This window comes from Polypterus senegalus, chromosome 12 (genome assembly GCF_016835505.1).
Source record: "Polypterus senegalus isolate Bchr_013 chromosome 12, ASM1683550v1, whole genome shotgun sequence".
Taxonomy (NCBI): Eukaryota; Metazoa; Chordata; class Cladistia; order Polypteriformes; family Polypteridae; genus Polypterus; species Polypterus senegalus.
This window is the reverse complement of record NC_053165.1, coordinates 60,877,312-60,889,821: the sequence shown is the minus strand read 5'-3', so window position 1 is coordinate 60,889,821 and position 12,510 is coordinate 60,877,312. Positions and strand designations below refer to the sequence as shown.

The 12,510-nt window shown below is 39.8% G+C and overlaps 1 protein-coding gene across 5 annotated transcripts in view; it reads left to right on the top strand.

Moving 5' to 3' along the window:
- The window catches only part of LOC120540734 (RNA-binding protein Musashi homolog 1), a 60,277-nt gene extending 48,118 nt beyond the window's left edge, over positions 1 to 12,159 (top strand). For 3 of the 5 annotated variants that reach the window (XM_039771756.1, XM_039771760.1, XM_039771759.1), the window contains 6 exons: positions 2,255 to 2,335; positions 5,773 to 5,829; positions 6,512 to 6,631; positions 7,015 to 7,169; positions 8,666 to 8,737; positions 11,659 to 12,159. In XM_039771756.1, coding sequence (XP_039627690.1) covers positions 2,255 to 2,335; positions 5,773 to 5,829; positions 6,512 to 6,631; positions 7,015 to 7,169; positions 8,666 to 8,707 — 455 coding nt within the window. In that variant the 3' untranslated portion in view covers positions 8,708 to 8,737; positions 11,659 to 12,159. The remainder of the gene's footprint in view (positions 1 to 2,254; positions 2,336 to 5,772; positions 5,830 to 6,511; positions 6,632 to 7,014; positions 7,170 to 8,665; positions 8,738 to 11,658) is intronic. The other 2 variants (XM_039771757.1, XM_039771758.1) reach the window with 2 other exon arrangements.
- The last annotated feature ends 351 nt before the right edge of the window (positions 12,160 to 12,510 follow it).

Sequence of the window (12,510 nt, the reverse complement as noted above, 5' to 3'; positions counted from 1 at the left end):
ATTTTTGAGAGCACCTGGGTCTGAAGTGAAATTGTAGTAGTCAGGATTATATCATATCACTAGCAAAACTTGCAATGGCTATCATGTTTCATCTATCTCTGCAAAAGATTTCTAGTACTGCATTTGTTGGGTTTACATGTTTAGTGTATTGTGAGGAATGGTCCAATAGGACTGTGAGGTGAGTAAAGGTCATGTCCTGTCATAAAGGAGAAAGCCATCAGCTGTGGATCCCAGAAGTGATTCACTGAATTGGGACTCTGGAAGCTTTGGAATAGGCCTGTTCGTCTTACTTTTTTAGACGGCACACATAGAGTTCAGATGAGTCAGTGGGCCAATGGTCTTTTTCCTCTTCTCCTCCCTGTACTCTGTAATAGAATTTAATGAGCTAAAAGTGTGTGGCTTTGAAATGTTAGTTTTAATATAATTCTAGTAATGGGTCGAGAGAGGGTTCAAGAGAATCTCCTTGGTGTTATCAGCAAAATGGGCATGGTTTATGGCAAGGAGATTTTATTTTTAAATGTTAATAAGAACAGTACATTCTCAAACATTCAAGGTAGCTGGTGCGACCACCAGTCCTGGCAGTAGTATTGTGTGCAAGGTAGGAGCCAAACCCAGATAGGAGTTCAGTCTGTTGCAGTACCCACTCTCATACACTCCTATACCAGCATTTTCATACTAGGCTAATGTAGTACCTATATATATATATATATATATATATATATATATATATATATGCATGTGTATACTTAATGCAGTAGCATGCTGTATATGGAGAAAAACACATGGACATGAGACTCCACAGCATGGGATTGAAACCCTCATTCAGTGTGGCAGCAGCCCCGACCCAGTGTGCTGCCTTCAAAGTCGTTTTTTTTTTTTAATTTTTTGTGGGTGTCATTAACAGAGTGTCACTGGATTCAGGGACCTCTGTGGCTCCGGAAGGTCTCAACATTTCACTGGTTACTTAGCCATGGGTTGTCTGAAGTACGGGGGACTGTATAGTGCAGAGTGTTAGGAAGACCTGAAAGCTTTAGGTAGGGAAATTTATGGAGGGGTTGAACTTTAAAAGCCTCAGGGAGCAGAAATGTGTGGGCTGGAAACTGGAACACTGGTTACTTGGGTATCTGGAATGCTGGATTTGGTATCTCAGATACTCTGGTACAGCTTTTAACAAAGAACTTGCATAGCAACGTCACTTTCTCTGTGAGTACAAATGCCCCTTGATTCTATTACATTTGATGCTGTGTGTTATTTTTCAGGCTGTTTTTAAAATATAAGGATGCTAAAGAGCATCTAGCTAGGAGGACTTATCACATCATAATGGCTACTTACACCTGTCTGTACTGGTAATTCAGGAAATGGAAAACCCGGTAACCCATGCGTAATGTGGAAACTTGCCTACAAAGACAGTCCAAAGGATGGTCAGGCATGCTTTTTCTGTATCCTATCAACTGTCAGGTCCATATGGATGTACTCGTTTGTCCTTCAGCAAAAAACGAGAGGCTTGTGTTTTTTTTTTCTTCATACCTGTATTATCTTATCCTTCTCTCTACTTGCCATACCGGAGAGCTACTCTTTGTGATGCAATAGTGCCATCTGCTGGGGAAAAACACTGATGGAAATCTGGTTCTGAGGGGAAAAAAAACAGAGTTCAATAGTGCAGAGCTAAGTAACTACCCGATTATTTTCTAGGTGTATTGTATATAATACAGTAAAAGGAGAATGCCCAGTGGGGTGTGTGCCCACACAGAACACATGTTAAGGAGTCCTTTTCTAATGTAAAGAAATATATTTTACCAAAGGGGGTGTCAAACTACAGAGAGCTCATTGCATGAATAAAAAGGAACCAAACTTTCCTCTTCCACTGGGTCTGTCTTCATGAACAGTTGCCCTATTTCAATTTATAGCCTGTGTTCTTCCTGCCAGTGAGCCTTTGATCCAGTTCTCTTCCTTATTCTAGGTTTATTGAACCTCCTTTTCTGGAGGTCTGAGAGTAGCTCTTTTGGTTACAGAGTCTCAGGCTAGAACTTCTTCAGATATTTGTGATTTTTGCTGTACCTAGTGTAAGGACCAGGTCTTTAAGGTCGCTGTTGCCTTTCTGTTAACCAAGGGATCTTGTGGTTTTTTTTTTTGCTAGCCTTTCATGGAGTTTTTTTGGTCTCTTATGGAACTGTATGCTGCCCTGCGTTATTGTGATACTACTCTTTTCCCTTGCATCGATTTAATCTTCTAACCTTTCTGTTTGTCCCTGCAGGTTACCCAGGCTTCCAGGCAGCTACCTATGCTAGCCGTGGGTATACTGGCCTCACTCCAGGATACACCTACCAGTTCCCTGGTGAGTAGCATTTCCATTTGTCACATGGATTCTTTAGACAGAAAAGGAATGAGTTGTTTCATCCCTGAACCCCAACCCCCTGCTGTCCAAGGATTATGACATGTAAAATGCCTTCTCATAATTGATATCCTGAGGAGCCTCCCAGAATGGGAAGGGATGCCAGATGCTGGGCTGTTGGGGGAAGAGAAGAACTGTGGTGTCAATTGTAGCAATAATGATAAATAAAGAACACATGGCAAGGGCCACCCGTGTCACAGGTCCCATACACAAGCGCACACACCTTCATGCTTATACACACATTTGTCAAGGTTGATTTCCCTGCCTATTGACTGCTTGTAAATTTCATGGATTTTATTGATGTAAGTCATGTTAGTCCAGCCAGATGTGCAGACTGGGGAACTCAATTTTTTCTTTACTTCTAAATTCATTATAAAATGAATCCACTGCTGGCAGTGTATTAGACACTCTGAATCATAAATCCTGTGAGAGAATTTCAGGGGCACACTTCTGTGCAGCCCAGACAATGAGCAAGTGTTATAGTGTGCACCAGGTTGAATTGCTGAGAAGCTGAGGGGCTTTTTAATATTGTGTTATAGTGCCTTAGTTAAAGTTTGGGTCACAGTTTAGGTCATATACACAAAATTCCCAAAGACATTGTAAAGTTTTTTTCAATGTTGTAGAAATGGGAATATACAAAAAGATTCTTCTGTTTGTAGGTATATTGTACATAAACAGGCTCAAACTAGACACACCTTGCTCTAGAACAGTTTAAAAATGTACTGTATTAAAATAAACATTGTGGGGTACAGCCCGGACACAGACAGGTAGACATGATGTTGATCACCACACACACGTTTATTTACAATTATTTCTACAATAAAGTCCACAATCCCATTTCCACAGCACCAATCACCCCTCAAGTCCTAGCCTTTCACAATGCCTTTTTCTTCTCTGGTCTGCCTCCACTCCTCTCCTCCGAGCTGTGTCCTCTTTCACCCGACTCAAACCATCGAATGGAGGGAGGTGGCTCCTTTTAAACACACCCAGATGAGCTCCAGTTGCTACCCGACATTCCTCTGCTGACACTACCCTGTGTGGCGGAAGTGCCGGTTGCACACCCGGAACCACTCCGGGTGTTCCCGTTCCTCTTCCCCCCAGCACTTCAGCCACACCCAGAAGCGTAAGTGCTGAGGTCCAGGGCTCTGTAGGCATTGGGGTGCCCCCTGGCAGTGAACACGGGCCCTTCCAGGGTTGACCTTCCAAGCTCTCTGCCCATGGTCCCCAAAGCAACCAGGGTGGTCGCCCCCTCATGGTGTGGGAAAGGTGCAAGCCCTCCTCCGGTGGTTCTGGGCGTCACCACCCCAGCCATCTCTGACAATATATACTCAGAATATTGACATATAGTATCTGCAGAAACTAGAGTTAACTCCATAAAGTTAGAGTCCAGTAGATACTGGGCTGTAGACAACACAAACATTCTCAAATGTCATCTTGGAGTACCAGTATCAATCCATCAGGTACTGATATTCATGATGCTTACACAGTCCTAAGAAATATCTTGATTCCTACAAAACATGCACACACATTGTCTCTCAGCTCATATGTTGGTGTTCTCACAATGCACGCTTATCCTTGTATTGTATTTAATTGCTCCACAGCCCTATTAGATACCTGCATTTACACTTGCACCCATGTATTGTTGATAGTTATGTAAATATGTGCTTTAGACCAACACGCTTGGCAAATACTAAGCCATTAACACTCATGTATACACTGCATAGATATAAACACACATACACATCTTTTAGTTGATATTTGTGTACAGCTGTACAAATCCAGTAAATGGGGATGTACATGCTACAAACGCACAGCTACAGCAAATATCAAGCTATATAAAATACACAGATATCCTTAGCTGATAATTATGTGTAACTGCACAAACTCAGCAATTTTGGTTTATAGGGTCATTATTGTCATGTGTATGGAGCACAGTGAAATTCTAATTTGCATGTGCTAATCAACAAGCACCATGTCATCGCTCTCCAGTGTGATTAATTAGTGTATATAACTACCCTACCTCAAAACTGGTGTCTTCCATACCTAAAAGAAATCTCCTACTCATGTCCACACTGCATGCACATGTCTAGTAGATGCTGTGGTGAACATTGATACATACAGGTATATGGTACTTTATTTGTCCAGAGAGGGAAATGTTTTCTTTTAACTGAAGCTCAATAAGTACATATTACAACAGAACCCACTGAAGTACAAACTAGAATTACAAGAAGAAGAAAACTTCTGCCTTGGCCAAAGATAAAAGAGCAGTCAAAGTGAGACATTATAAAGGTGTATTGCAGCAGGTATAGAGGAGCCCCAGTAGCAATTTGTGACACACATTTGCAGAATAATTTGATATCTAAAAGTGCTCAATTATAGTGTGTCAGGAAGATGGTGTTTTCATCAGTTTTGTCTAAATTCTTTCCTCTGCTACTACCGCGAGCAGATCCAGTGTGGATCCAATAACTAAGCATGCCTTATTCACTTGTTATTTCAGAGGGCCTCTCTTCAGGTGTTACTAATGGCTTGGCACAGCATATTATGAAAAGTTGCACTGGCTATTGCATAGTTATAAAATAAGTAAAGAATGTTGCTGCCCAAATTAAAGGAACACGTTGCAGATACTAAGGCACACACAACACATATATCCTCAGTTGCTAAGCAGGCATAATTGTAAACCTTCACCAAAGAAAAGCGTGCCTTAACACTACAATGCAGCCTTAATGTCCAGTAGATATTATGGCGCACACACAAACACACAACCATAGTTGATGTTTTAGTATATTGAAACACCAGTCTGTGGGGTAATCGCAACAGAACTACCAGTCTAACACAAAGCCCTAGCAGATACTGAAGTGCAAACAACACATACGTAACTGATCTTGTTTTATTTGCCTAAGTTGAGGAAATGCTGTTTTAAGCTTGACATACGTTTTTCCACTAGATAATAGATTTTAATAGTGCAGAAACACTTCAGGTAGATAACATTGCTGCATATAAGCAAAGACCCATTAGATATTGGAAATCATGCACAAACAGACAGCACAGCCACATACAGAGTTTAATGGGTCATGGCCTATACCCATGAGAGCTACAGTTATCAAAGTTCCATGTACACAGACCTACTAACCATGAGCTACACTTATAGGCAAATGAGTGTACAATGACACCCTTGCATTTCAGCTCATGCTCAACCTTACAGCCCTTCATGTTTGTCCACAATTCCCAGCGCTGCCACCATTTTTTGAGGTGTTGATAGTAATGGTCCTCAATTCCTGGTGCTGGAGCTAGGTGCTGCCCCTTAGCTTGATTTCCCCACGTTTCTGTCTCTCTGGAATCTTTCCTACATTTTTATAAGATTCTCTAAATTTCTATTCTAGAATTCCAATTAGAGAGGACCCCCCTTCTGACTTCACCCCACCCCCCTGAGATGGCAGGTCAGTCGAACTTCCTGAAATTTACAAGCAGCATGCTTCTTCTCAGTGTTTTTGAGGGTTTTACGGGTATGATGTTGGTGGGCTGGGTGTGAGAGTGGTGTTGCCGAGGGGGTAGTGCTGTGGGATGAAGTTATACTTATTAAATATATGCCAGCCAGATGCTGTGCAGTGCTCCTCTGGGGGCTCCTCAAGCATGCTGGCTTAGCCTGGATGTGGACAACTGCATTAGCAGGAAGCCTGCCCTGTCATTGTCTGCAGGGATTGTTTTATTTTCACAGGTGAATGTTGGTATGATTTTTTTTTTTTTATATATATATATATATATATATATATATATATATATAGATATATAGATTATATATCTATATATATATATATAGATATATATATATAGATATATATATATATATATATATATAGATATAGATATAGATATAGATGTCCAATGGGTGATCTAAATGTTAACATAAAGGGAAAAAAATAGCAAATATTTTGTTTCATGTGTTGCAATTGTGGCTACATAAGCAGAAATTTTGTTTTCTCAGCTGTTAGTCGGAGTGGGGGTTTGGGGGAGAAGGGGGGTTGAAAGTCGATGTTTTCTTGATTGTCTGCATGCAGTTTTGAATACAGGTCCTGTTAAACCAGGAACGATCAGTAATAGACGCGATGTTCTCGCCTGCAGCGTTGCTCACTGGCATGGAAATGAACAGCGCCTGTTTTCGTTGTGTTTCAGCCATACCCCTGACAGCGTACGGCCCCATGGCGGCGGCAGCAGCAGCAGCAGCAGTGGTGCGAGGAACAGGTAATGGTAGTGTTGTGTGGAAAGAGAACTATTTACTGCCTGGGTGTTTCCCTGTCAGTACCCCAAGTTTAGGGCACCAAAATGAGTTTCCATTTAACACCTTTTTCGATTTTAAACTATAGCATGAGAAACTGGGGTGCTTTTTAATACCAGTGATATGTTACACCTGTTAGTTTATGGGGAACCCATTTAACGGTATTAATGAGGACTCCCTCTGTGCCCTTGGACCTGTTTTTCTTCTGTAGAACCAGAGGGGCAGGCAAGACTGGGTAGTACAAAGACATTTTCTTTGAAGTGAGCATGCCTAAAATGTACAGTTCATTGAATGTTTGGAAGACCCTGTTAATTCCTTTTACTCCATTTCTTCTTCCACTTTTTTTCAGGTTCAACTCCAACACGCACAGGGGGTTTTCTTGGAACCAGTAGCCCGGGCCCGATGGCTGACCTTTATGGAGCAGCCAATCAAGAGTCTGGTGTCAGCAGTTACATCAGTGCTGCAAGTCCTGCTCCCAGCACTGGATTTGGGCATAGCCTTGGGGTCAGTTCTGAATTTAGCACTTAAAGACAGCGCGAGTGAGAGAGATAAAAGTTGTATTTACCCTATAAATTGAACAGATGTGTGATCAGGATCCAACTGTCCTTTTCATAAGGTAATACAGAGCTAAATAAGTCTAAAGGGGCTGGCATGTGATTTGTGTCAGGTGGGACTGTAAAGGCTACATGGAATCATATGCCAGTGTGTCCAGCAAATTCCTAGTACAAAACAGCAAACAAATACAGGAATTGAGTGAGCAATAAGTAGAAACTTGCCACATTTGCTCAGTTGCTAACACTTCATGAAACTAATTCAGAGAAGCTTTAACCAGAAAAAATGAAATGAAGGAATTTAACAAAGTATTTTGTAGTGTTTGCTGTGGTATAGAACGCTAAGCATATTGAGCCACTGGGAACATTCAAAGTGGGAGTGGTACAATTTTTAGCATACACATGCTTTTGTGGTCTTGTATCACTTGATCCAAATTAAGTTATAGTCTAGAGAAAGTAATTGGACTTCTAAAAAAACTGAGGGGTAAAAGAATGTGCTAGTTATGTTTGAAGTTAGTGGATACGGGTAAAGGTGGATTGGAATTGGGCAGATGGGAGCTCAAAATAAAAAAGTCCTCACTTTACTTTACCTTTTCTAGCAGCCACATAATGATATCAAGAAATAGAAGGTGGGGGCAAATGGATGTCCTAGATGTTGAAATATTGCACCTCTTTTCTTTGTTGGAGCAATGCATTAGCCAAATTTGTTTTAACCAACAGAGATTGTTTGTGTGACTAATAGTTCCACCATCTGCTTCTCTGGTACTTGGGCATCACTGAATGTCGAAAAACTTTAATGGTATAAATTTGGGGTTGAATAGCTTGAGGAAGCACAAGAACTTAATTCATCAGGTAGTAAAAGACAAGGTAGAGAACCCCAGTCTTTGTCCTGGAGGGCCACAGATCTACCTGTTTTCTTAAACAGAAGCCAAAGTTTGCTGTTCATTAAAGCTGTTTTGTAATTCTGCTGGTAAGGTTTTGTAGTGCTCTCATTGTTTATTTTGTCAGACATGTCTAGTAATATAGGTGTCTTCTTTCTGAGGATGTTAGCAGATCAAAAATTTTCAGTTGCTTCACTTTTCACTCATTTTTCTTTCCAAGTGTTGTATTAAAATGTATACTTTATGATAAACACATTCTTGCTGTTAGTTGGGTGAAAAAAAAGAAGCATTAAAATTGTGGATAGTGCAGTGTTGAAGGAGCATTGAAGGGTTCAGAATCATAACCAGTGAGACAATAAAAATTAGGCCAAAAATGTATGTCATGTTAGCAATAATACTTGGCTTCTTCTGCAGCCACTGAGGCCCTCCAGGCCCAAGAATGTGGACCTCTGGGCTATAAATCACTAGATTGTGATTCATTTTTTTTATCACTGACTATTTGTGTCCTTGACCAACTCGCCTTAAATGTATTTTAGTCATTTTTAATTTATTCATTTATTTTTTGTAGGGTCCTCTAATTGCCACAGCCTTTACAAATGGCTATCATTGAGGGGGGAACGGCAGGTGCAAACTGAGCCAGGTAAGTTGGCGCAAAGCGGATAAAATCAAATCCACTCTGGACCCCCTCCATATGTGGGGGTCATTTCCATCTGTAGCTCAAAAGCTTTTCATTTGCTTTAAATTTGTATCTTAACCCTACTGCTTTGCCACATTGTGTTTTACTCACATCTTTTCTTAGTTTGGCAGCTTTTTCCCACAACTGCTGCTCACATGAAAAATCAAATTAAATAACCCAAAGACTTAACTTTGTAGTGGAAAACTGCAGCCCTCTTAAAGATTATCATCCTGATTTATCAGATGCTGTTTTCAAAAGAAATAGATCATTTTAGTTTTCTCCAAAATGTGAGCACTGCTTTTTTTATCTTTTTTGATATTGCAGAACTGTAGTTATACTATCCATATCTTACTAGACAACGTATTTGTGAAAAAAGGTGGAATCATCAGATCACTTGTAATGAGTGACTAGTTTTATAATTTGTTACTGCTAATTTATATTTTGTCAGATGGTGCCAGGAAATTTATACCCAGAATTTTGAAATGTCTGACTCAAACTTGACTTAGTAAAAACAAGTCAGACAAATCTGTGTAAATAATTGTTTCAGTTTTGGTCTTATAATAAAGTCATGCCAAACTGAGGGAGTTCTTATTTTGTTGCAGTCACTGAAAACTGCTGACAACGGAGTGTCCTCATTTTTATTGTGAAGGGTTCCATTGTGTATTTAGAAAATTTTACAGTCAGTGTATGTTGAAAGTAAAGTACAGCAATGTTTCTGCAGATGGGAATGATGAAAGCTAATCTGGGTATTTAATGCTGCATTCACATACTATGGGACAGACAAGAAATACAAACTTCCCAGTGGGAAATTTCACATAAACAGACTTTGAAGTTGTAGCTCAATATCGGACATTTCTTAGAAATCAGTGCAGCCAGAATTAACTAAGTTTTGACCGTAATGTTTACCTCTCCCTCTTTCAATAAAATAAAATTAAAAATAGTTGAGCCACAAATGTCATTTTTGAAGTTGAAAAGATGCGATACTTACCAGCAGCCGTACCAAATACACTTCAGAACAGGCCATCCATCTGAAGCTAAGCATGTACAGGCCCTGCCAGTACTTTGATGGGAGACCTTCTAGGAAAAGCTTGGGTTGCTGCTGGAAGAGGTCTTTGGTGAGGCCAGTAGGGGGAACTTACCCTGTGGTCTGCCATAAATATGCCGCTGTCCTTTGGTTGAGACCGAAAAATCGAGGTCCTGACTCTTTGTGGTCAAAAAGAAAAATCAAATGGCATTCTTAGTAAAGAGTAGGGTGTACCTTGATCTCCAGGCTAAATTACCCACCATGGCTTAGTCATTCAAGCCCCCTAATCATCCCCTGTCTCTAATTGGCTAACTGTTTCTGACCACTTGTCCACCTAATAGCTCATGTGTAGTGGGCGTTCTGGCACAATATGGCTGCCATCGCATCATTCTAGTGTATGCTACACACTGGCAGTCGTGATCAAAGTGGCTCCCCACTCTTTATGTAAAAGCGCTTTGAGTAATGAGAAAAGCACTATATAAATGTGAAGAATTATTATTATTATACTTGCTTTTTAATTTGCAAACAAATTAGAGCTTTTTACTTTTTGCATAGCACAAATAGAAAATAAACGGTGACTGTGAATTCTATTGAGATGGTGAGACTTCACAAGAGGCAACTCTCAAAATTCCCAGAGTATGTGAACACAACATAATGTAAGAATAGAGTTATGTGTTGATGGGCAAATTTTAAATCTTTCAGATATTGAAACCTTGCAAACCCATGTGGTAGGTGTAACAGTCATAGATGCATTCCAGGATTACAGCACAACAAGGACTTGTGTAAGACTCCATTCATGATTTCCTGGCGTTACCAAGTTCTTTTATTGCATGACGCAACAAAAGGCAATAGGTGAATTGATTTGCATCATTGCATTTTCAAGCTGTATTTTGAGAACCATAGTTTGCAGAGATGAAGTGAGATGCTGTATTATAACTAGTTGCCCTCTGTGCCAAGGAGAAAAGGTTATGCAACAGTAAAAGTCACGGCAGATTAGCCGCTTGGAATATCAGCAGTCATGAGCCTTTTATAAAACTTCCAGGATCATGTCTGCGTTAACTCTACCACAGCCTGGTACTTATATGTGGAAGCACCACTGTCTCTAGAAATTAATGGGTCGTTCTGCGAAAGTGTGAATGAGCAAATCCTAATTGTTGAGTTTGAATCCAGCAGAGGAAATTATTCGGTCAGACAAATAATTTATGTTTAAATTCAAATGGAAATTAGAGAAGGTTTACTTAAAGAAACTACCAAAGGAATGATCAAAAAACAAGCTGTGGTCTGTGGCATGTGAATTCCACCCAATCAAAACAAACAAAAAAAACAAATTAAAACATTAGGTCAAAACTCAAACCGAGAAACAAAGTTAGAAAGCCAAAGTGAGATATAAGGCTGTTATTTATTTATTTTTTATGAGTTGGCCTTGAAGGTTGAACTTTGCTTCTTTTAAAATGTTATCATGCCAGTGTCACACACCACAAAAAGCCAGCACCAGTTGTAAATCGAGGAAAATGATGGCACACAACAGAAGCTTAAGATTCCTTTCCTGCATCCCAGGCAGTGCTATTTTTTTTTCTGCTGCATGACATAAAATTAAAATTAATAACATTCAGAAAAAAGTAAAATGAATTAAATGTGTTCACAACAAAAAAAGTCCTGGCATGGCTGGCCCATTGTGGTGCAGCTCTAATCTTGAAATGACAAGAAGACATATTCTGTGCTAATATAAAGTTGCACTGCATAGGGCACACTGAGAAACTAAGCATAGGACTAATAACTGGGCATGGGGAACAACATTGTGAAGCAGTATTAGGATGCACTCTTGTTCTTTTGTAAAGCAGTTGTGTTTCTTTTTCCTCAGGCTTCTTGTCTGCTGGTGAGAAGATGGGGTTCAATTGCTGCAGACCAAGGCATTTTTTTTTAATTTGCTGCATTCTTTTAACTGGCCCCAGCTTTCAAGATGAAACCCACCGACCTGAAGATCGCTCTGTTCGTGTACTAACGCTGTGTTTATTTCTTCGACTTGTATTTATTTCTTTAGCTCCTAGTTTTTATGCTGCCTTCCCTTGTTGTACCTTGTTCGTTTGTTAATTTTTCCCTTCAGCCTTTTATTGTAGCGCTGCCTTTAGAAACAAGCAAATTTCAGATTTTTTTCCTATATTTTTGTGTTTAGAGTCTACTGAGTATCTTCTTGTGGTTTTTTTTTTCTCCCCCCTCCCGGAGTTGTTAATTATTTTATTTCAACAGCCGTAACTAAAAAATATCTTGGTTCATGAGACTGAGGGAGCAAAAAAAGTAAAAAAAATGAAAAGAAAAAACATTTGCTTAAAAAGGTTATTTGGATTTTGTTTTCTTTTGTAAATGTCAGATTTTAAAATTTTTAAAGTCAAATATCAAAACATCACTGTTGAACAAAAATGTATATTTTGGTAGTTTTAAAAACACTATGATAATCAAGAAAGTATTTTTCCAGAATTGGTTTAAACATTATTTCTGTAAAATATTGTAAATAATACATGCTGAATTTGTATCGGCTGGCTGCAAAGAAGTGGCTGAGCGTGCTAGTGTGAGACTCGTGGGCAGGCTTGGCACCTTCAATAGACTTGGTGCGTAGTGGAAGCTGGGGGTCTACAGCAGGCTGAAGGCCTACAGCAAGCTTTTGGCTGAGTGCAGGCTTGAGGACTCAGAAGGGCCAAAAAGGTTAGGTGGTGTT